Source organism: Athene noctua, chromosome 11 (genome assembly GCF_965140245.1).
Source record: "Athene noctua chromosome 11, bAthNoc1.hap1.1, whole genome shotgun sequence".
Taxonomy (NCBI): Eukaryota; Metazoa; Chordata; class Aves; order Strigiformes; family Strigidae; genus Athene; species Athene noctua.
The window spans coordinates 16580781-16605957 of record NC_134047.1 but is presented as its reverse complement, the minus strand read 5'-3'; the positions used below and the strand labels follow the sequence as shown (position 1 = coordinate 16605957).

The 25177-nt window shown below is 48.9% G+C and overlaps 1 protein-coding gene across 3 annotated transcripts in view; it reads left to right on the top strand.

Annotated features, from left to right (window-relative positions):
- The first annotated feature begins 17486 nt into the window (after positions 1–17486).
- GPC3 (glypican 3) overlaps positions 17487–25177 on the top strand; it is a 168113-nt gene continuing 160422 nt past the window's right edge. For all 3 annotated transcript variants that reach the window (XR_012634362.1, XR_012634361.1, XM_074915317.1), the window contains exon 1: positions 17487–17770. Coding sequence is in view for 1 of the 3 variants with exons in the window: in XM_074915317.1 (XP_074771418.1) it covers positions 17605–17770 (166 nt within the window). In the remaining 2 variants the exon portion in view is untranslated. The remainder of the gene's footprint in view (positions 17771–25177) is intronic.

The window sequence follows — 25177 nt, the reverse complement described above, 5'->3', positions numbered from 1 at the left end:
GATAGTGATGAAAACCTTATAAATTGGTCCTATAGCTGAAGAATGCTGTGTCTGAGCCTTATCCTTCAATCCAAAAGCAGCATGACAGAGCTTGATTGATTGATTAAAAATGTTTTAGTTCTCTTTATCATGATACAGTACACAACGGAGCACAAGATGGCTACTCACCCCCTGTTTTGGGGAGACTTGAGGGTACGTGCTTTATCTGCAGTAAAAGCCCTGGTTGGTTTTGAAGTAAATAAATTTAAAACTAACAGAGTTAGGACTGTATCAGCAGAGTGTGGTTCTTCCAACAACAAGCTGGTGTGTGAGCAGCAGGGACGGGAAGGAGCGTTGCTTGCCATTGCCACCTACCTGTGCAATTTTACTAGTACAGTAAATGTAGCAAAATAAAATTGCATTAACTCCGATAGTTGCACTGCCACAGCTCTGCTGATGGGTCATTCCCAAGGCAGCAGTGTGGTAAACAGACCTGCTCAGAATTATTTTTATACACCAAAATCTCTTTTACCCAGTTACGCCTCACTTTCCAACTAAAACATGGGCCTGGCTTGTTTTAGGAGGTGATGACAAGTAGATAAAATGGAATTAGAGCCTCCACTCAAGTGCGGGCAGGGCTGCAGTGCTGCCTTTAATAGTTTCTCACTTGGGCAGTTTGTGTTGCAATGCTGACGCTCCAGCTGCTGGAAGGTTGTCGGCAGGACATGGGGATTAGCAGGTCTCTGAACTCCTCGGATGTGGATTTAGACCTGTGCGAGTGTCCTGCTCGGTGGACTTAAACCTGCTCATGCAGCTGCTCTGCTCAAGGTGCCCACAGAAAGCATTGCCTGTCGGATGCGCTTCTGTGAGAAACCAGGGTAGCAAGTGGGTGGTAGGGTGAAACTGTGCTGTTGCTGCTTTTTCAGGCTGTAAAAAATACATGAGCGCCATCTAGACTAATGCCATTTATTGCATTTCCTCCCTCATTTTCTAACGGGCTGTTGCAAGTTAGTGTCCCAGTGGAGGCTTTAAAGCTGCACGAGTGAGATCGGGATGAGTTGGTGCTTGGTTGTGCCGACTGCAATCGAGGAGCTTTCCAAACAGGAGCATTAAATGAAGGGGTTTGGAAAAAGAGGGAAGAGGCCTTCCCTGTGTCTCTGCGTCAGCCCATGGTGCTCAGCTGGGCACCAGCCTGTCCCCTATCATGGCTTGGAGTGACAGCACAAGACCTTGGGGACCCTTCTATCTTTACGGGACCCTGTTCCAACGTTAGAAACTTTGCACCTGTGTTGGGCAGGATTTGCCTTGCGTCAGCTTCCTGCTGTGGGATCCCGTTCTCCTTTCCCCATGCTGTAAAGAAGCTATTGGTGATCAGATCCACTTAGCTTGTGTCCCATCGGAAGCCGGGGGTGCCGGCATTGCTGACACACACACTGTCGGTGTGACGTGCAGGTCCGTTATCTCGCTGGGTTTGGGGTTCCTGCAGGCCCCAGGCAGGAGCCACTGTGATGTGTCCTGTTTGCGTGTCGAGGGGTCGTGTTCGAGCCGCGAGCTGCAGCCACGTACCCGAGCTCGTGTCGAGGCGGGCTATGGGCCATCTTGCTCCTGGCCCCGCAGCATCGCCCGCTGTCAAAATGCAGCTGGTGCGCTCTGCTCCTCGATGCAGCCTGGTCTTGCATCACGGATGGTTTTTCAGTGCTGATTTGGAAGATTTATGCACATCGCTGATTTAAAAATGTGGGTGGGTGGGGAAGATATGGCTTTCTTGGATCTGTTACTCGGCCTGGTTTTACTTACTCTGTATCATGTTGATTCTGGATAAAGCTTTTATTCCCTGTCATAAGCTGAGGCTGCTCCAAGAGCTGCCCAAAAACCCCCGTACGCGACATGAGTGCAATTGCCTTTCTGAGCCAAGCCTGCACCCTCACAGAAAATGTTATCAGAGCTGTTGAAGAAAACCTACTTACTGTTCTGCCCATAAACTGAATGCAAATTGGGTTTTTGATAATTTCAGATGCTGGAGCTGCAGTGCTCTGCCTCTGCCGAGGGCTTGCCCTGATTTTGTGCAGCCTTCCCCCATGCCGGTGCTGTGGGGACCGGCTCAGCGCTGGGAGCGGTGCTGCAGCCCCAGTGCTGCGCTGGGCACCGTGGGCTCTGTCAGGGCACCTGCCTGTGGCTGTCTGGGAATTACCAGGCCAGCAAGAGAAGCGAGTGCTACACAGGTGGGAAGGGAAATAGGCACAAAAATGCATGAGGAAAAGCTGTGTGAGACAGGCGAGGGGATGAGCTGTGAGAGATTTTCTCCGACGGGCTCCTGGTCCCTGCCCCGGCACATTCGCCGGACAGTTTTAGACCAAAATCTTCAGCCTCTTGGTTTTCCATTCACCACATGAGGGCGGGCTGTTTCTAAATAAAATAATGGCAAGAAATCTCCAGCTCACAGAGCTGATAAAATCTCCAGCCCAAGCCTCCCTCCTGCTCTGGGAGGGCTGGGCACCGCAGCCCCATCCAGGTTTCATCCTCTGCAGTCCAGGGGGGCTGTGGTGGACGAGGATAAATGTGCCCGTAACCTGTGTCTGCAAAATGCATCCGGACCATAATCACCCCTGCCCAAGGGAACCATTCCAGCGTTTGCTGTAACTATCTCACTGCTTCGTTATTCCTCTGGGCAAACTCCATTTACTCTAATGGCATTAGCTCTGCGTAATAAATGTCCTTTCTCATCAGGCTGCTGCCATGCCAGCTGCAGGTTAGTGGCGTTTCCTCACGCTGGCACCACGTCCCCCCGAGTGCAGGGATGCTTTCAGCAGCATCATGGTGCTGTCACCCAGCCCCACGGGGATTTACCACCACGGTATCATCTGACTTCACGGCTTCTGGCCGCTGCGTAAGTTAACACAGCTTCCACTGATTTTAAAGAGGACAGTTAACTGGAGTTTGTCTGATAGTTGTTAATGCTGCCTCTGACTCGAGTTATTCTTCTCCTTAACTCTTCTTTTTTTTTGGATAGAAATGCAATAGCAAATGCCCAGTGGGAATATATGGTTTTAAGAAAAAAGCAATATGGATTTGTCACTGTAGCAAATAATTACTTACGGTTTTATGACTCGTCGACTTAAAACCAAAGCACGGACAGTTGGGGTGTCAAAGGAGGATGCTGAAGGCTTTGTGATGGGTGCCCTGGGCAGGAGCACAGGGAGTGAGGGTGGGGCAGGGGCTGAGCCATGAGTGGCTCCAAGAAAAGTTCTCTGAGATGTTCCTCTCCAAAGCACTTCTCAGTTGCAGTAACAAAATGCTTTGCTCTCGCAGACAGTGTGAGCAGGCAGGCTGCAGCTTATGGGTCTGAGGAAAAACTCCTGCTTGCAATCCAGTGTTAGAGTAGCAAATGTCTGTTAACATGTTATTAGAAGTGACAGGACAACAAGAAATGAGGATAAAGCCCAAGCCCCACAGCGGAGCTATGTGATTGCTGGTGGGGAAAAGCCTACTAGATATTATTAATCTTAAAATGTCAGAAATGTCATAGTCACCGCAATAAAACACAAGTCTCTATTAGTTGTCTTGAGAACGGTTCAGTCAGGAGACATGGAAACCCCCTCAGTGTAGCTATGTCCTGCTCACCAATGGCTCCAATAAATCTGTTGCCTTTTACAGGTTTTACAAAACTTCAGTTGAAGAAAAAATTACAAAAAACCCCAGAGGTGGCTCCTGGGGAAAGAGTCCAGGCAGATATTGGTGTTCGGAGCCCTGGCTGTCCTTTGCTACGAGTGAGTTTGTGCCATCCTGCTCCTGCTGCTTGAAACCCAGTTTCTGCCCAAACCCTGCCTCTCCTCGGGGCTGTGCCCGCAGAGCTGCCGGCACTGTTGGTTTTAAATCAGTGTAGATTGTCCCAGTCAACTCCTCCTAATATGCTTCTTATTCGCTTGCTCTCTCAAATCATTTTTCATATCCTCCTGTGTGAAGGATTTGGGAGAACACCTTGGATCCATTTAAGGGTTTTATTAGTGTCTTTAATCTGGTTGAGCTATTGCAGCTCTGTGGGAGAAACGTGTCCCTGGGCACAGCCATATCACGGGCAGAGGATGGGGCAAGCAAACACAACCTGCACTCGTAGCATCCCCCCGCTCTTGCTCATCCTCACTTAATGTGACCACCTGGAGCAGGGGTCTCTCCACGGTTATGCCAGCGTGACCGCTGACGTGAGCCAAGTAAATCCCAGGATTGAGGCCACTGGAGCCAGAGGGGATGCTGGTGCCAGTGGGGAGAGTGGCACTGATGCTGTGCCCTGACCACTGACAATTTTCTTCTGCATTTTTTAAAAAAAGGCTTTTTTTGTCCACCCAGAGTGACATAAATAGTTGCTGCTGAATTGCTGGGCTTTTACCAGGATGGAAAGAGGTGGTTTCATTGGCTGCTTTGTTCTCACTATTGTGCGTGATGAGTTGAAGTGCAGAAGAGCAGCCAGGGAGGGAGATGGCCAGGCAGGCGATTTCACGCCTCTTGCCAGACCTGGATGTGGCCGCTCACCCCTGGTGAGGACAGAGAAGTTATTTATCCTTGAAAATGATTGTTCTTCTCTGCTATCATTCTCCCACGGATTTACAGGTGTAAACAGATGACAGGTCATGATGGAGTTTAAGGACTGAATTTGGAAAAAACAAGCCCTCCACGAGGGTTGTTATCCTACTAATAATGAGGGAGAAAGAAAAGGTGAGGTTCTGCAACATAACATAAAGCCTCGAATCCATTGTGTGTCACCTGACAGCATGTCCCTTGTGGTCCTGGTGACCAGGCTAGGACCTGCCGAGCAGTGTGTTATGCTGCCGCCTGTTTGCCACCAGTGACTGCTGGACAGACTGGAGCTGGCCAAGGAAATTCCTCACCCTGTTTGGCTGCTAATGAAATTAATAGCTCTTCAAAGGAAGGCTCCCTCTGTCCCCAAATCCTGGCCACCCCATCACCTAGAAAACATGGAGCACTAATTTGAAAAACTATTATCATAGTGAATAAACTCCTCTGCTAAATATGTAATCATGTACCAGCTGGCACAGAAACGAGCTAGATGGATGAAAAAGCCCCCGAATTGGTGGGTATTAGCCCATGGCTTGCAGTTTGTATTGTACTGGTCCCAAAGTTTGTGTTATAACAGCAACATTTCCACTGTTCCTTGTACTGGTCCTGCGGGCTGCTTTCCTGCAGTTCTTTGATGCCACTGTGTCAGGGTCTCTGATGCAATGCCAAGCTCAAATCCAAGGAAATCCAGAGCAAATCTCTTTGCAGAGTTGTGTTAGGTTGGTAGAAGTGGAGGAAAGATTTCCAGGCACTCTGTGGGAAAATCTGGCCCTCTGGCAAAACGCAGGGGCTGAATGTCAGTAAGAAAATTCCCACCAACTTCAGTTGGGCCAGGATTTGGGTCAGGTGGAGGCGGCTTAGAGGCTCAAAGCGCTGATGCTGAGCCCAGCTCCACTGCCCCCATTTCTGGCACTGGAGCCCTGAGGACTAACCTCTATTTTAGTAGGGTTTAGCCACATTGAATCAAACAATTTTGTGGCGTGTCAGGTATGCTGCCGTGGTTGCTGCAGGAGCTGAAGTGCCATCGGACGCCTGCAGGGTGTTTGAGCCGCTCTCTGGCATAGGTTGTCCCTGCTCACAAGCTGCTTCCCCCCTCCTGTGGGTTGTAGACTAACAGGTAACACGCTGAGATTTCCCCCTCAGCTCCCAGCACAATCAAGAGCTTGGGTATGGAAACAAACCTGCGTTTCTTTTTGCTAGTTTGGGAACATTGGTGACCTCTCCGGGTCCCTCTCTGTGGCTCCTTGTGCCTGGCACCAGCCTGTCTGTGGGCTGAACTTAGGATGCTCAGCCTGATGCCAAGCACCAGGATCTGCTGTGCCACATGCAATGCTCTACTGCAATTAAGTTAAACTTTAAAATACTCGCATTTAAATTTTAAGACTCGTCGCTTTTCCGGATCTGACCCTGTGAACACAAAAGGCTCCTCCGGAATAGCGTAAAATGTCCAAGGAGATGGACCAGCTGACCTAAGCTTTTTTTTTTTTTTTAAATTTATAGATGCATGACTATGGGGAGGAGGAAACCAAGGTAATTTCTGTATGTATTGTTTTCCAAACAGGCCAGTATTGCTAACATGCCATTCCTTTGGTGACTGGCTTTAGTGACCATTTTTTAACATCACCCCATAATGGTTAAATACAGTAACTTCCCTTCAGATCAAAAAATCTATGGCACCGATGTCCTTGAGTACTTTGGGATTTGGCTTGCATTCAGACCAATTCATAAAAAGCAGCTCAAAAACTCACTCAGTGCCAAGTCTGTGATGCTTCAGCTTGTTTTAGCCAAGATGGGTAGAAGCGATTTCACAAATCCTGTCAGTGCCGCATGGCTTGGGTGAGCTGCTGCTGGGCTGGTGCCTCTCAGGTCGTGGGGGCATGGGGGAGCCCCGGGTGCCTCTCGGACACAGTCCTGCAAACAGGGTGAGCTGCTCAGCCCTGTTCCTGGCTGGGACTGTGGTGCAGAGGGCTTTGGGTGTCTTGCCCAAAATGCACCGTTACTTCCTTCTTTTCCAGGCTGTATTTGCTGCCTGCCCGTGGCTGTTGGCTGCTTGTTGGTGGCATAGAGAAGCCATGAGTGGCGAAGCTCCTGCCGGGATCCCCCTCTACATGCAGAGCCTTGGGAGACTCTCACTTTCCAGCTGCTCTATCAGCTTCTGTGGGGTCTCACCTTGTCTCCACCATCATACCCTCGTGACATGGGGAGATATTTCACTTAGAAGACATCAGATCAAGATCACAACAGGTTTTAGGCTAGGACATCCAGCCTGCTTTGTAATCAGAGGAATCAAAAGGTAAAATCCTTGAATAAACCTTTCTAAAAAGACTTCAGACCTATAATTAAATACTGAGCCAGCCTTGGTTTGCTCTGCTATATCACAGTGAAGCTCTTGCAAGTCATGAGGAATGGTCTGAGGTCTCCATGGTAGTTACAGACTCTTCCTCTGTAAAGGCCGTGAGCGATGCATTTAGAGACTGTAGCAATCCAGTTGATATAGATATGGCAATCCCTGACCTGGCAGGCTGCAGCTATGGGCTCTCCATCCTTGAAATAGAGCTGCCCAGAGCAGGGCCTGATCCTGTTGCACTGCAGCCCAGGCAGTTGCTCTCTTTAACTCAACCCATGAAGCTCACGCTGGTTTTGTCCAAGCGCGTCCCGGTGTGGTGTTACGCTACCACATGCTTAAAAGCCGCAAGTGGTGTTAATTTAATCATTATTCTGCGTTTCCAAAACAGATGTTGACATTTCACCATTGTCCCAGAATTAAATGTCAAGTTATTCCCATTCAAAACCATCATTGAAATGTTCAGGGATTCCATCTGCAGCTGTATTTATAGCTGCCTGCCTGCCTGCTAACCCAGCATTTCTAAGCAGGTTTGTAAATGGGCTGCGGTGAGTTCATCTGTGTACTAGAGAGCTGCCTAGGTTAATTAATTCCCTTTCCAGACATTCTAACCTATACAAGCAGGGCAGCTGGAGGGGTAGGTTTTCTCTGAAATCAGTAATTATGCACATTGTGGGACCAACTTTTCGATTTCTGCTGTTGCAACCTGGAAAACAGAAGCAGCATTCAAGGAAAGAGCTGATGGGGGATGTGAACGATCCAAACAGGACAGATATAGCATTAATCTGCAGCAAATCATAATCCAAAATCCAGTGCAGAAACATGGGTGCAGCTTTTAATTTTGTACTTCTCACTGCTCGCGTTGTTTTAATTTCTAGCTGTGTCTCTGAAACCACTTTCCGTGCTCTCGGCAGCTATTGAAGCACTTTGCTTTCAGTTGAGGGGTCAGGTAAATATCTCCATGCATCACCGAGCCAATATGTGTGCCGCGTGCTCAGCATTCGCCCTCTGATACTGAGTGCTGCAAACCATCTCATCAGATGCCAGCTCCTCTTTGCTCAGCTGTGGAATATTTTTTTGTATCTTGCCCTGCTGCCTGGCTGAGGAGTAAATGCTAGTGACTGGGGGAGAGACAGCAGGGAGGTGGGATGGAGGGGGTTTGTTCTCATATACAGCCCCTGACCTGGTCTGAGCACTCAGCCCCTGGCATCACCGTGCTGGCGACAGAGAAGCTATGCTGGGTGGCTTCAGGTGGCCCCAGTGATGGCAAAGCTGACACACTTCAGGATTTAGGGGGAACAAAGGTCCAGGTGATGTTAACGCCGTGCTCGATGGCTTTAGCTGCTGTGGGGTGTACACAGCCCGTCATTAGGCAGCCTACAAGGCAATGTTTGCTGCCGGGTGATCTGCTCTTTGCATCCTCTGCCTTTCTGGAGAGAAACCCTGGGTGTGGAGGGGTAGGAGAAGTGTGGCTGGAGCCACTGGTTTGTAGGACATGTGCAGCAGAGGAAGAAGGGCTGTGTTTTGGAGCAAGGGACACTGAGCGAAGGAATCAGGCAGGCAAACCCTGGATTCTCCATCTCGTAACATCTTCAGATTGAATCCAGATGCCTTCAGACCAGTATAGATGGGTGAGGGGCAGATGCAACGGGAGGCAATTTGAAGCTGTGCTGTACAGGAGAGTGATAATCCACCCAGTGCTTCTGATCTTGGAGATTATGAATTAATGTCTCCCCCCAAAAGGCTTCAGATGATGACAAGTACTTCCAGGAAAGAGACAAATTTCCTCAGCAGGTGTCAGTCCAACAGTGCCATGAAATCACCTGCAGTTTAGCCAGTTTACACCTGGCATAATCTGGGCCCTGGGGCTTCCTTTTAAGTGTTAAAGCAGAAAATGTCCCTTTTTGCGGGGATGGCATCTTGCAGGGCATGTGCTGCTTTCAGCTGTATAAGGAATTGTTGAGATTATCAGTCAGAAGCATATCATCCCTATTTCTGGAGAATCAGAAAAAGAACAAAGATGGGTAATAAGAAATAATTTGAGGAGGTTTTATTGTTATTACATTTAGTGGTAGGGTTATGTCTTTAATGCTTTATATGTTTTTTCCACACTAGATAGGTGAGCTTATATTACATAGTAAAAAGCTATTAGTTTTCTCAAAAGGTTGTCGATTTTCTTTCCAAATTGCTAAATTACATTTTCAATTTTATGAGAATGCTCTTTCATTTGTGCAAAATCCTGTGCTCAGATGGTTAGGCCAATCTCATCATGCAAGACTATTAGGTAAGCTAATTGGATCTGTCTTACTCATACATTTCTATCAGGAATATCTAAGAAATGTGGAAATCCATTTGGAAATGAAGGCAGCATCTTCATGTTCTCAGGACCTCAGAAACTTCTGGTGTTGCACCTGCAGCCTGAGCACAGCCAGGGGGAATTAGCTGCTTTCCTGTTGGCAGCTTTGTCAAAGCCTTTTTCCAAGGTATGAACCTGACCATCTTCAGAATTGTCAGAAGCTGCTAAATGATGCAGTTTCCCCGTGGTATTTAACTGATGCTGGTCCTGGGAAGACGCAGAGACATCTCTCACACGGTTCATTTGGGCTGTCATCGACGTAAGTGTGAGGGTGACCTCAGCACTGTAACTGCTGATCCTCTTCAGCGTACTTATGAATTTATCTCCTCGCTACCCTAGCAAAGCAGAGAAAAACCATTATCCCCATGTTGCAGATGGAGAGGTGTGGGATCAAGGCAATGAAGGAGCTGCCAAGGTCGGCCAGTCTGAAGGTATTTGAGATGGGAGTTCCTGCGCTCTAAATCCCCACACTTAAACGTTCACCTCTGCTTGCATGTCTTCCCTCCCGTAACACCGCATGGCTAGCGCTTAACATACTCCAGACTATCTGTGACTCCTTTTGTACTGAAGTTTTTCACTTGTAAGACTCCTGCCTGGATCCAGTCAAGGGCTTGCCCACGGGCCTGCTTTTAATGGGGTCGCTTTGTGGTTTGGAGCCAAGTCATTTTGTTGAATGGGTCCCAAGAAGTCAGATGCTGCTGGGCAATTTGCAGTGCATTAGTGCTGTGCCTGCGGTGCAGCCCAGGACCTCTCTGTGGCAGGATTTCTGTTTAGCACTGTGTCCTGCGAGTGAGAAACGGTCTGCGTTCCCTCGGCACTCGGTAATGCCTCGTCTGGCAGAAAGTCTGCAGAACAAAGTGAACCTTTTATGCATTTGCAAGATGCTTGCACTGGCAGAGTGCATTGGTATTGGTTCAGTGCTTTGTATCGTGCAACACTGAGGTATTTTGCTCTTAAACTGAATGGACTGTCTTGTTGAATCGGGGTCGTGCTTTCCAGGGGAAGCTAAACCAAAGCCACCCACACTTGCCCTGTGACTACTAAATACTGGCCACTGACAGCACTGGGATAATTCAATATAACTCTCAGCAATTCTCATTTGTGAGAGCAGTTTCTAGTAGAGCCAAACCTCTTTCTCCCTAAGATCTTTCTTACTTTTGCCCAGGTCACAAATGGGGACAAATCCCTGGAAGGCTGTGGGTAGGACCTGAATGCTGCTTGCTCCACTCCGCTGAAATCAGCAGGACACTTACTGCTGGCCTCAGAAAAGGTACAACGAGAGAAAGGGGGGCACAGGGAGGAAAAGTCGCTTGGCTTAAAGCATGTATTGTTTAAATTATTCAGTTTCTCCTAAAACAGCCCATTGAATAATACATTGTAGTCACTTTTATTTCTAAACTGCTTGCACTTAGACTGAGGTTAAAATTAAGTCCTAAAATGCCACTTGCACTCGGGTTCCTCTGGAGATGCCCATCGAGCAGTGCCTTGGTCCCAGCAGCTCTTCTCCCCCATGTTTTAAGGCTCTGGGTCCTGTGTCTGGGCAGTGCCAGCTCCAAACACTGCCCAGTCTGGTCCCCCATGCCTCCTCTACCATGAGACTGATTTTAACAACCTCAAAGCACTAAAAATAACAAGCTTGGTCTTGTTTCTGTTTGCTTTCTCCATTGCTGGCCAAGCCCTCTGGAGTTGTTTGTCAACAGCTTTATTCCTTCTTCATTAAAGAGGAGTTTTGACCTAATTGCACTAATCCCTGAGTTTATGGAAAACCTTTGAAGTGCCCTACACCAGAGTCACAAAATGGAGCAGCGACGGAGCACAGTGCCTTTTTCTCCATTTCTTTCCCATCCTGTCCTTGAAACATGCACATGCAGAGATATTTCTGCGTTGGAGGAGAATTTCTGCTTGAGACACCCATAGCTCAGGTGCGGGGTTTTCAGTCTTATTTAAAGGACAGGGGGAGTCAGGAGAAACTTGCTTTGCTTCACACTTACCTGCTTCTCAATTTCTGCTTAATGTTTAATAGTAATAATATAAACAAACCCCCAAACCCCCAGAGAGCTGTTTGAGAGGCCTGACATTTATGCATTGTGTGGAGGAATAATTTAGCATTTAAAAACAAAACAAATCTCTCTATGTAAGGTGGTTCATTATTCTGACTGATTGGAAATGAGACGAATGTGGATGTTTAGTGAGGCTCCTTTTAAAAGAAAACTTCCCTTCTGTTGATATGCTGTCCTCCTCCGCAGAGGGGTGAAACCTGGCTGAGCGGCCAGCGGGATAATTAGTTGCTGTTTGGGAAATGCCTTCAAATGCGCAAGTGTTAAATCTTACTGGTTTTTTTTATTCAATTATTTGGCTTGTGCAAGAAGGATGCAATCTTAATAGCCAAGTCCTCTGAGATGTAGTAATGTCCTCACAGATGCAAGCGAGGATGCTAATAATGAGAAGCCCAATGTGTGGTGAGCTCTGAGTCGGGCCAGCCAGGAGGAGCACACGGTTAGCTTCTCGGTGGCTGATGCTGGCATCACCTCTGGAAGGGTCAGGCCATGAATGCAGCTGGAAAAACCTAATCAGTGCAAGATTATGGTCTCCCTGTGTGATAGGCTGGAGCAGGGACAAAGGACGAGGGAGCTGCTGATGGCAAGGGACAGCTCTGCGCAGCTCATGGGACCCTCGCCTCCCAGGCAGAGAAGGGCTCTGGGACACAGCCAGCTACGCTTGGCATGGACATGATGTCTGTGCTGGGAGACCTGGAGCAGTAAAAGTCCAAAGAGGCCAAGAGAGCCTCTGGGGAACAGGAGGCACCTGCAGCAGAGGGGCAGATCGGTGTTGTGCCCCGCTGTGAGCTGAACGTGCAGCTGGTGAATGTCATGGTACTTCCCCGGCTGCAGGATGAGGCTCACAGCAACCCCACGGATCTGGTGGGAACTTGGAGAAAGCAGCTGTAAAAACAGAAGCTCCTTTGGTTTGTAATTTTTTCTTCTTGCTGTCAAGTGCAGTGACCTTTCCTTAATGAGAAAGAAGAGTGAGAAGCCCGAAAAGGAGGGAGGGGGAAGGAAGAAGGCACTGAGAGGGATGCAGCGAGTAACAGAGATGTTGTCCATGCTGTTACGCAGTGTCTGAACCTGTGGTAGCCCGTTGTTGGCCCCAGAGCCACCCTGTCGTTGATGGAGGCTCTTCATGCCGCTTCACATCGCTTTGTTCCAAGGTCTCCTCTTTTGCTGGGGCTCTGTAATCGCTGGCTTCAGCAATGATTCCTGATCTGTGTCAGTGAGGGAGCGGAACAATGTGTGCCTACAATTTCTGGAATTACTGGGTATAAAAGTTGCCACTAAGTCACCCATACACTCTTCTACCCGCAAAGCAGCATTTCAGGAGCAGACTAACGCTTCTGATACCTTTGGAAGCGCCTCATTACCATGAGATTGGAGACAGCTTCTGCATGAGCCTAGCAGAAATATTCCTCTATTATATCTCTTCACAGAGTTTTTGCATATAATATTAAGCATTAAAATAATTTAATAAGGCATAAATCAAGTTTTACTGTGGTGCCACTGCACAGGAAAAAAGCACTCCTGGAAAGGCATTGTGGCCTGCTTTGGAGTGGGAGCAATTTATATATTCATTATATAACTTCTGTTGGCTCTGCTGTAAATCCCATCTCAAAGCTTGTGTGCTCTCTGCATTGTGCAATGGGACTTCATCAGCGTGCGCAACCACACGACGCTTACTCGGGCCACCTGCTCTGCAAAGGTCCAGTCTTGCTTTGCACTTTGACTGTGCACCACATCGCCTGTTGCTTGCAGAGCTCGCTCTGTGCTGTTGAGTCTGTGACGATGCGGGGAATCGGGAGTGCAGCATCTTTCCGGAGTTAATCCGGAGTGCCTCGCATGCCTGCACCAGAGCTGTCAGTCTGCTCGCTCTGTGCAGGGGCTAGTTCACGGCACTGCCCTGTAATTTTACATCGCAGCTCCCTGTGAGTGGGATGCCCATGGCGTGACAGCCCTGGGTTGGTAATTGTCGGCAGCGCTTTATTTTCATAGGTGAATGCTCTGGGTTGATCCCTTCTGGGCTGTCTCCTGGCGGCATCTCTTCAGTCGATTAATCACTGGGAGATGATAAATGAAAATATCAGCTTGAGAAATGTCTGCGCTGTGCTCCCAGCAGAGGCAGCAGTGCACGGTGAATAGTTTTCTCCCATCTCTTCTGCTTTGATTCCCTCTGTAGAGCTGCGTCTCAAGCAATTCTCTTGCACGCAGGAGCTCCGCTAGTGTTCAGCCCCACGCGCTGTGAGCTGAAGAAGAGATGGGAATTGCAACTTGGGCAGTGGTGAGGAGTGCTACGAGCATCTTTCCTCCCTGATGGCTGTGTCCCATGACCAGCATGATCCAAACTCCAGCACAATGCATGTTTCATCCTTTCATGCCGTGCTTTGGGTCCTCCAGGGATGGGATGTGTGTGGAAGAGCTTTTGACCCACATATGCTGTGTCTATGCATTTTTAGTTTTACAAAGGATGCAAAACTCTTCAGATAACCAGACCGTTAGCTGTAAATCTAGCTGCTCCCTGCAAAAACTGCATCTTATCACAGTTAAGAACTGGTTTGGAAAGATTTAGGTCCTGTGAAATATTCTGAAATTTCAGAAAGTTTTCTGAGCTATAGTGGGAGGAGAAAACTTTTCAAACTCTTTGTAAAAAAGGGAGGACACCCCCCCACCCCACCCCCCCAGACTGAAGTGCAGAGATTTTCCATGGCTCTGGGAGGCATTTCTGATGTGAATGTGACCAAAGCTAGTATATAATTACAAAAAAAGTTCCAGTTCTGAAGCATCTCATTTTTGGATAGGTAAAGTGATTTGTCTGGGTATTCTTGATGTACAGCTCTACTGGCATCTGCAGTGTCTCTAAGTGATGCATCTCTCTGAAGGCTTCGCTGCTTCTGCCGTGTGATCTGCTCCCAACAAACTCCAGAGAGCTAGTGATTTATCAGCCACTGCTTTTTGGGGTGAGGAAAAGGCTAATGCTTTATGGATGTATCAGCGTCCCTGTATGGCACATGGAATACAATATCCTGCCAAAGAGGGAAGGGATGTCTGCTATCTGGCAATCCATCATTTCTCCCAGTGCCCCATGGCAAATGTACTTTTCTTTTTTCCATCAGACAACATGCGAGTACTGTTATACAGTGAAGAGCTTCTCCCTTCTCCTCCTCCACAAATGGTTATGAAACCCTGAAAATGCAGCTTCTGCAAGATGGAGAATAAGATGGAAAGGGTCATTTTGACAGGGAGAAGCCGTCATTGCCTGCAGCTCTTGGTTTCAGCAGGACACGTGAGATCTCAAGCGATGCAGCTGGGCCATGGTCAGCACAACGGGATCACAGCAGGGATGAGAAAGCCTGGCCAAACATGCCCATGTAGGCTGCCAGGTATGTGCTGAAAATATGCAGATGTGTCAACAGATGCTCCAGGTTTTTTTCTTTCCTCCCTCCCCCCCCAGTGATTTCCCCCACCACAGGCACGGCTCAGCTGACCTTGTCCCCGTGGAGCTCATCCATCCCTTCAATAGTGGAAGAGTAAGGGAAATGCGTTGATAACATGGTGAGTGTCTACTGGGGAGTATGAATCCCTCTCTTACATCTCTCCTTGGCGTTTTAATTGATTCAGGGTTTTCCCAGTGGAGAACTTCATAAGAGCATTTGATAAAATCAGCTACACATGATCCTGTCTCTCATTACTTACAGGCTTGAGGCAGGTAGATGATTAAGTGAAATTTTTACGGTGTGAGCAGTTGTAACAAGGGAAATTATCATCCTGGATGTGAGACAACGACTTGGCTCTTACTACATCTGCTGGCAGACAACTAACCCAGTGACTTTGCCTCTGATCTTGGAACAAGTCGTTTGCTTTCTCCTCCAGGACAAACCTGAGCTTGCTACCCTCACACATTAAAAGGACAAGTCGTGTGGATGTGCAGTGCTCAGGAAAACGGCTTCAGACTTTCTTTGGGCTGTTGCAGTTCTGACGGAGGTGAGAGTGTCTGCAGTTGTCACCCAGGGAATGCTTCTGCAGGCATGGGGTGGAGAGTGTCCTTGGGGCTCAGGGACTTGCTTCTCACATAACTCCTTGTTGGTAAATAAACTTTAATTTTGCAGGGAGTCATTGTAAAGATCATTGACATCCCACTGTGAAGCTAGATCCAGTAAAGACCAGTAATGCTGTTTCCTAATTTGGTTTGAAATCTGAAAGCACTCCCTCATTTTAGCAGAAATACCTAAATGCCACCAATTTGGCGCTGTGTGTAATTCTTTGCTATAATGGCATACTTGACAGTATCTGTGTACTTACCTGGAACAGTAAAAGCCTCCTGTATTTAAATGAAATACACACAGCAGGTTTGAAGATGAACACAGGAGATGCTTGAATGCCTTTTAGACAACGGTAATTCAGACCATAAACATAATATAGATTGCAATAGCGTATATAAAGGAGAGCTTCAAATACCAACCTTTGTGTTCTGCAATTGAGTACAATTGATTCCTAACCTAAAGCAATACTGTACCCAAAACCCAAACTGTTGCATAAACATAACAAATCCATCACTGAATCAATGAAGGCGATGCAGAAAAGATACATTAACTATCCAGCACAACACGGCTCATATGAGCTGAGCCACGTGTGACGGTATTTCATGCAAGGAACTGGGAGAAATGAAAACACGTAAAGGATGAATCCTCATCTGTATCACTGAGTGCATGCCTGCTCTTCGCTCTGCTGAAATCAGGCGCAATTTGCACCGTGGAGCACCTGCTCCTCTGAGCAAAATAAAATTTCTGGATTCCTCCAAATTCCTGCAAAGCGGGACTTTTTGCTGCCCGGTTAATGGGAGTTTTGTCAGCCGTGCTTAGTAGACACGATAAATGGATAATAAATAGTGCAGTCTGTGGACAGCAAACGGCTCCGACAATCCATTAACCAACGAGACATATTGCACATTCCAGCTTATTAGTCTCATATCCATAATATATTTTAACAATCTCTCCCTGGCAGGCATTTTCTTAGAACAAACACACAGGTTGGGCTTTAATTTTTCATCCCTCTTCAAAAATTCAGAGTGAAAAAGAGCTGGTAGTGAGCCATTAGTGGTAATTTGATCCTGTATTTGCTCTGGAAATTTTAGAATTTTTTTTTTTTTTCTGTTCTTCTCCTGATGCTTGTTCCCTCATTGTTTTTCTCCGCAGAAGCAGTAGTGTGAAGGTTGGGGACAAGCAGTGAGGAGACAGCCTGGACAAACACAGTTTTGGCAGTTTGTCATACGTGGCCCTTGGTTTTTTCAAATAAAGCCTTTTCTGCTTTTAAATAAAGCCCTCCCTGCTTGCTTCCCACTTCATGCAGGTGCTTGCTGAGCAAGGAGCAGTGAGGGCCGAATGCTCCTGGCTGGTGTTGAGGGTTTTTTTGCCGGCAGGACAGAGCTGGGCTGTCCTGGCCCTGGCCAGCACTGCAGGGGGGCAGCGGGGTGTCCCCACGTCTCCGTGTCTGGGGGACGCCGCGTCCCACAGGCCTGCTGGGACCCTGCGGGGGCTTCAGCTCGGTGAGCGAGGGGTTCGCATCAGCTCTGGCTGGAAACCGGTGAGAAAACAGCCTCTGCAGAGCATCAGCCTGCCCGTGCCTGGCTGCGGGTTTCCAGCGGAGCCCCCCACCGCCGCGGTACCCCGACCAGCGCTGGCCCCACGGCACCCGGTCTCTGCAGGGTTATCCCGGGCGTCGGTGCTGCCCCGGGGGCCCTGCGCTCAGCCCCCGCTCCGCTCTGCTCCCCCTGCAGAGCCCCGGGCAGCGGGGAACCCAAGCGGAGGGGGCTGGCTGCGGGGTGCGTGGCCGCTCTCCCTTGCGGCAGAAGCCGGGGGGTGTGTGTGTGTGTTTCAGAGACTCTATTTATTCACGGCTCAAGACAGAGAACTCGCGCTACGCCACAGCCCCCGCTGGGAAGAGGTTACGCGGGTGCTTCGCTGCACGGACAGCAAACGCGGAAGGGGCAGAGCACCGGGGCCCTGCGCGGCGCGGGCCCTGCGCGGCGCCTTCCCGCGCTGCAGGTGAGGGGGCGGGGCGGGGCGGCGCCGCGCGCGGGGCAAGTTTGCCGGTGTCGGGGCGGGCACCAATCAGCTTGCGGGGCCGGCCGGGCGCGGGCCAATGGGCGCGCGGTGGGGCGGGGCGGGGCGCGCGGAGCCGGTCCCGGCGCTCCGGGCGCGGGGCTGAGCTCCGCTCCGCTCCGCTCTCCAGCAGCCCGGTCACGGCCCCGGTCCTGGCGGGGATGTCTGCCGGCGGGGTGTAGAGGAGCGCCCCGGTGCCCCGGGAGGATGTCGGGCAGCGGCGGAGCGCTGCTGCTGGCGCTGCTGGCGGCCGCGCTGCTCGGTGCCCCGGGGGTCGCGCAGCCGGTGGGGGAAGCCGCCTGCCGCCCGGTCCGCGCCGCCTTCCAAGCGCTGCAGCCCGGAGCCAAGTGGGTGCCCGAGAGCCCCGTGCCAGGTGAGACCGCCCGGGCTGCCGCCGCCCCCGCCGCGGGACTCGCCGGCGCTCTGGGGGCGGGGGTGCGTCGGCACCGGGGGCCGCTCAGGTGCGGGGCGAAGCGGCTTGCGGAGCCGGGTGCGGGCTGCCCGCCCTCCCGCCGCCCCGGGGAGCGGCTCTTCCCCGGCAGCGCGGTGGCGGTGACCGCCGGGCTCCGCGCTTCGGGGGCGGCGGGTGCTCCCGATTGCATCCTGCTGGGCTAAACCGGAGCTTGCGGTTACGTCCCTGGCGTGGAGATCTCCTCGGTGAGCGGGACTTAGACTGCTCCCGTTGGGTTTGGGGGGGGTCTTTTACCTCGAGGTGACTCGGATGCGAACTTCTGCTGCCGGGCAGAGCCGGGGTGCTGCCTGCAGAACCAGCCGCCCTCGCCTGCCGCTGCCGGGGGGTCCTGTCCGGTGCCAGGGGCGCGGGAGGGCGCGGGGTCCCTGACAGCGACCGGCTCTGCCCGAGCTGCTCTCTCAAACGCACCGTGCGGAGGCACCGAGGAGGGAAATCCCGCTCCGCGTAGCCGCTCGGGGAGCACCCAGACCCTCCTCATCCCCCAGCCGGAGCTCCAGGGCTGCCCCAGAAAACGGGGCTGGCAGGAGGCGGCAGGAGCGTTCTCCGAGCTGTGTCTGTGCCAGGCGGGAGGCTGGCAGGGACCGGGGCGAGGTGTTGCTCTGCTGTGCCAGTAATGAACATCACAGGTGGCTGCCTGGGAGGTACCAAACCTCACCGCCTACATCCTACAAGGCTGCTCTCGGTGTATATGCTTCGGTCCTATTTTAAGATGTAAGCGAAACAACCGAATTCTATGCCTTTTAAAGGTATTTTTTTCAGCTTTTTTGGTAACTAAGGGAGTGTGAGCCTCTCCAGGTGGGTGGCTGTGCACTCCCGAGTGTGTACCCAAACAGATAGGTTTTGATAGCTGCGTTGGAGCTGCCTGGAGAACTCGGGTGCTGTTGTGTTAGGTTAAATACGCAGCAGCGAGCGCCTGCCCTGCAAAGCTTATGATCAAAGTATGAAAAAGGAAGAGATAACAGGCAAACGTGACAGGCAGGGGAGGCGCAATGAGATCATCGCCAGCAGTAGCTGCTTTTAATAATGATGTGTTATCTTTCTCGCGTGTCGCACGATCCAGAAATACAAGAGTTGCTTCAACAACAATCTGCTGCGGCGCAGGAAAGGAGGGGGACAAGTGGGGTGCCGAGGGCTGGGACTGCAAGGTGTTGTGTCTGCTGCTGCTGCAGATCCTTTGGTCTGTAAGACTGTAGCAGTGCCTCAGCTTACCAACAGCTGTGAGATCTAGAGAGAGCGTTTAGATGTACGCCCTGGTGAGAGAGTACCTGCCCGATCCCTTCCTATTCTTGCATCCCTTTCCCATATAATTTGGGACCCTTACTGCTTCCTTCAAACTAGCTGCAGGAGCAGCATCTCCTCTCTCTCCATCCTGCAGGGCCTCGGTCTCCTGGTCACTATGGAGGTAGTGCTGGAAATACTTTGCAATGAAATGCTTGCATTGAGAGTTGCAGGGAGGGGAAAGAGCTGCTCTTCTCACCAATAAAAATGACAAATTCTGTTGTTTGTTTGTAATCAAAGAAACGTCTTCCCTCATTTCTGTGAAAGCCAGTTAAATGTTTTGATCCCTAGGTAACTTTCCTGGAGCATAATTTTACAGGGAGAGGTGATGGAGGGGCGGGCAGCCAGGGTGCTGCTGGGGCTCCCTGCAGGCTGTGCTGTGAGTGGTGAGGGGCTGCTGGGGCTTCCATGCTGCCATGTGGTCGGTCCTTCCCCAGAAACTGGTGGCCATTCTGGACTGGGCTGTGATTGCAGCAGGTGCCTTTGTCCGGGCACCTTCCTTTCCCAGCAGGGTTCAGGTTGCTGGAGTTGCTCAGTTGAGCTTTTGCTCCCCTGGGAGTCCCAGCTGCACCCCTGATCCTCAGGAGTAAGGAGCCCTTTGCCTCTCTGCAGAGCCTGTGGGTACTGGATCAATATCTCATAACAGGACTGGTGTTTCAAGTGAATGCTTCCAGCTTGTTATGATGATAAAGCTCCCACATATCAAATCGAAAGTGGATTTTACATTTGCCTAAGTACATAAACTTGATCATAATTAAAGCAATGACTGCTTGCTTATACCTTGGATCTGACCCATCTTGCATGACTCTGTGTAGTAATTACACTTCAGAGCACTCGCTTCTCCTAGTAGCAGCTGCATAAATCTCTGTAATAGAGGAACATCACTCAAGGACTATTTTCTAGGCTTCTGTTTATTGCTTTTCCTCCTTTCATACATCTGCCAATTAAAAAAAGTTCTGGATTTCCCAGCCACAAATCACCATGGAATCAATTCTGAGAACCTTTGTCTATAGATCATATCACTCTGGAGAAACAGGGGGTTTAAACAGCTTATTTAAAACATGGGGCTTTTTTGGACACAAACAGAAAACGATGACTTCTGAAAGCCACATTTTGCATTATGAGCAGTTGTGGCTGAAGGTCTAAGTAGAGGAAATGCTGCTGGGTTTCAACACACCTGAGAGATGTCCCAGAGCTCTGTTTCATTGGATCGGGGGTGCATGGGCTGAGGAGACACTGGCAAAGTGTTCCCCGTAGAGAAGCTTAGCCACACCAGGCTGATACTTTTAATTAAAAAAAAAAAACAGCAATTCTGATAAATGTGAGGGAAGTGTCGTGCTGTTTCATGAGCAGTATTAATGTTCTGGGAGTAAGCTAGCTGAAAGCGTACATCAGGCAGCAAGCAGAAATTTGGTCTCCTCTTGTCCTGCCACCTGGGGACCAGGTTTTTGTAGCTCTGGAGCACGCTTTGGCACGCTTGGAGGTGGGGAGCAGCCTGACCTAACTACTGTCAGCTGCAGCTGACTGTTTGGAGTGGTGGGAGGACATAACTCATGGCAACAGTTTGACTCGAGCTAGATTAGAGGCCTTGCACTGGAGAGGAGTGAAGGCAGGGTGATGGCAGAGCGCTTTTCATAGGGTTTTCAGAAGTTGAGACTTACGCCAGCTCATGAGCCAGCCTGCGGTTCTGTGCTGGGGTAACTTCCTCAGCTGTTTGCATTCATTAGTAACTATCTTTTTCTTACACTGCCTGTCTTGGTTTTCTTCCTCCTTTTGTCTTTTCCCTGCATAATTTCTCATGTATAAAGTCACTTGAATTTCCATTTTTTTCCTGGTCTATTTTTCTCTCCTCTTTGCCATTTGAATTTCTTTGTGTTCATGGTGATGCTCTGGCTAATTGGGCTGATGAGTGTGGGTAGAGGGGAAGGGGTGAGTTGTTGTCTTGCCAAGACAGGGAGAGGGGATGGCTGTCTCTGCCCTTGATCGTGTGGAAGCTGAGGAATACTTTTCTCTGTAGAAATATCCACCAGCGGGTCTGTTTCCTCCTCCCACAGCAGAGTGCAGTTTCCAGTGTTTTGTTCATTCTCTTTGACAGAAGCAAATATGGATTCCCTCTAAGAAAATAGAGGATATTAACCTTTTGCTTTTGGAGTTGAGGTGTAAAGCTTTATAACTGGCTGGCAGACTGTGTCAAGCTTTCTTCTCTCTCTTCTTTTTGGCAACTGGTGTGTGCCAACGTACAATTTAGAAGTGGAAAATTCCAACGCTTCCCACTGGACTCGATGTACCTTTGTTCATGAGCTGGTTCCCTTTGTACTCCTGCTCTTTTATTCTGTTTTTCCTGAGTGGGTCTAATGATACTTCTCCCTGTGCAGCCTTTCCGTTTAGCTTAGCATGGTGGTTTAAGATCTTAGTTTACTAGATAATTGAGTTTTCTGTTCTTAATTATTTCAGGCCTGCAAGTTGCTCTCTTGATAGTTAAGAGAGCAGGAGCAGAACCCTAAAATTTAGTAACCTCCCCAGGCAGTGGTTTTATAGTGAGATCATTAATTTTATTTTTTTTTTCCCAGGGGTTAATTTTAACAACATCCTGAAGAGTGTTCTTCCCAGTCTTTCGAATGGCTGTAGGGTGTGTGAGACTGTAACAATCATGTATGGTGAGTGGGTGCCCACAAATTAGCTCCGTATTTTTGATGACAGTGTTGTTGATACATTTGTTAGGAGGAAACTCTTACTCTGTAAAAACTCTCTATTCTCTCCATTACTACGTCTTTTAAAAGATGCGGTGTTACAGAGCGTTATATTTGTGTGGCACTCATCTGGCCAACATTGCAAGACCTGGGGAGGAATCCAGAGTCAGATGGCCTTGTGAAACACAAGATGAAATAGAAAATAAACGATAATTAAGGAGTAATAAATATCCCATGTAGTACCCATACTGTTCCAACTTTAATCACCCATTGAATGATGTTGTTTTATAATTTATATCTCTTTAATTAGGTTTTAAAAAGATCAGCACTTAACCTGGGTTCTGAACAGTTGCATTTCCTTCCCCCCCCCCCCCCAAATGCTGAGCATTAAAAGCCAGCGACAGATGCATGACTCCCAGTCACATAATTTAAAAGATTTTTAATGAAAAAAAAAAAGTATTGAAATAGCTGGGGGAAAATCCACTATATTTAAAGGTTGAATCACTTCTTTTATCTGTTTAAAGCATGATGCTGACTGCAAAACAATTAGAGAAAGAAAATTAACCTAAAGCAGCAGCTTTCTTAGGGGTAATATTAACAAACTGGTGAGCTAAGAGAGTGGGGCGAAGCCCTCTGACATTTCCAGACAGCAAAAAGCAAAGGGTGCTGCTGTACGGGGTGGCAGAGCCCTCTTGTCACATGGGCAGGAGGCTGCAGTAATGTAACATTAAGCAGGGACAAGTTCTTATTTTGGATTTGCCTGGAGTAAATTTTGTGGGAATGTTAATCTGATTTAAGCTGCTGCTGGATCTGGGTGGACAGGCTGGTGTGCCCCAGTGGAAGGCACGGCTTGTCTGCCTGTATCTGATGACAGGGTTGGAGCTATCCTGGGATGCTTAAAATCAAAGTACAATCCTTCAGCCTCATGAAGGAGTTCGCAGCTGCCTGCAGATGTTCTCAAGGGGTTTTTTTGACATTTAATCCACTGAAATTATTTTCACTTCTGCTGTAGTACCACCTATCTGTGGGAATAATTGTACATCAAAGTCAAATTTAGTGCTTTAAATTCACCGTTACCTGGTCTTCAGTAAAATTTCCCTGTGTCAGAAGAAGGAAGAAGAGGCAAGGTGCTGCTGAAATCACTGCAGCTGTAGAGATTAGTTCTGTCAGATAGGAGCGTATGCAAAATTACTGGAGCATTTACACTGCTGTTCCCCAAGATGGCATAAATGGCCCAGTGCTCTGATGGCATCTGCGTGCCTGTGGAAGGGGCCACATCCAGCTCCTCACCCATGGGAGTTGGGTGTCGGAGGGTCAGGCTCCTGTCCTTAGCATTGCATCGGTATCACTAGTCTTGCAAGGCTTGGTATGTGAGCATCTAAATGCAATTTATTAAAACCGTTGGAGTAATTTGTGGGACACTTTCTTTCCAAAAATGAATTTGTAATGATTTATAGCAGAAGGAGGAGATTGTTTTCAAGGGCTGAGGCTGACATTACGAGGTGTAATGGCTTGAAACTTTAAGAAAAAGGGGAGGGTGTTGTAGGTTGGGAGATAAAAACCAGTCTTAACAGTAAGGCCCATTAGGCAGTGGAATGGGCTTTGCTATCTAGCAAGTCAGAGCTATCATTGGAGGTGTTTGTGTGAAATAAAATGCTTAGAGGGGGTGGATTGGGGAGCGGTGGGGGGGTAGGATTTGATGACTCACAGGACCTTTTCCATTGCATTTATGGAGCCAGAAACGTGTGGCAGTTTAATTCATGTTAGTGTCTGGTCTGTAGGCTTGTGGTGTGTTTCCAGGCATTCGTGTCTCAGCACCCACCGTGCTCCTGGGGCATGCCCGCTTTATACAGCTCCTAGCACTTGGGGTGCAGGATTTGGGTTTCTTGGGTGGTGTTGCAGCGTGAGTGCAGAAGCGGGTCCTCCCAGCAACAGCACGAGTAAAACCCCAGACATATTCTCAGGTCAAAAAGCGCCATCCCAGTTTCACTGGTGTCTGCTGGGGCTGGGGTCAGTGGGGTGGGTTAGTGGCTCCTGGGGGACTGGGGTCCTGGGCATCAAAACCTCCTTTCCTTACTGTTGGGACTTACAGATGGGACTGTTTGAGTCTGCTCGCCATCTGGGAAAGCCATATACGGAAAATAGCTGGCAGATGGGAGTCAGACCCCCATTCCCCGGCCCTCTGTAACAACGCTCTGTGCCACGAAGGACCTTGTCCTTGGTAGCTGGTAAGAGCCTGTCCTGCCTGTGTTGACCTGTTGCATTTACCGTGACATTTCTGGTCACCGGTGTTAGTTGGCTATCTCTGTAAAACGTTTTAAGCTGTCAGAGTTAATTCCCAGGCTTCTTCCTCCTCCTCCGTGATTGCTCTGCTACAGCATGTGTCTTTATACTTCACAAAAATAAAAATCCATTTAAGGGGACAAATTGACTTAATTGCTAAAAAGAAGGAAGGGATGTGAGTAGATGACCTTGCTGCTTCCTATCCCTGGCTTTAACTTGCACAGATCTCTTAATTGCCAACTCTCAGATTTTCTATATTGGTATTTCCATTAATCATGGAAAGCTTTTTTTAATAATTTGAAATGTGTCCTAATATAATAAATGTAGGAGGAAATAAGCTTTGTATTAACAAGAAATTTATGTCTGTATTACAGTGTTAAAGGGACCATGCTAAACCTTTTTGTGGTGTAAATTGACTTGGATTTGACTTTAAAAAACCTCTTTAACTTGCTGTTATATAATGACTTATCATTAATGCAGTGTCTTGCTGTTATGTGGTTTTATGGTCCCTGTTATTTTTTTGTTGCATGAAATACGTGTCACTGTGCTCCTCAGGAGTGGGTTAGTTCACGAACCATTGAGCCTCAACCTTTAGATGTCAGAGGTGCTGGCTCTTCGTTGGAGGACTTGATGAAGGAATTAGTGTTTCACGTTCTGATTTGCAGAAGGGGAAACTGAGGCAGCAGATCGAGGTGGAGCTGGGATGGTGTTGTGGGTGCAGTCTTGGGCTGGGCCTCTTTCTCCCCCTTTGCCATGCGTTGTTTTGCAGTGACGGCAGAACTTGTACTAGTTAAACTCCTTTTTCCACGTGAAATGCACATTGAAGTGTTTCATGGTGTTTTTCCCAGGCTGTGCCAGGGGAAGGGATGGGGCTGGAGGGAGGAGGGTTTCTGCTGTCGCTGCTTCTGAGCCCTGACAGCTGGTTTTCCCTCGGTGGTGTGCATGACTCTTCTCCAGAAAGTACACGATTGAACTGACATTAATATTAATCCTGTTCTTCTAGAGTACACTTACAAGAGTGACTTTTGACACTTTCTAGTAATTAGTGAGAGAGTGG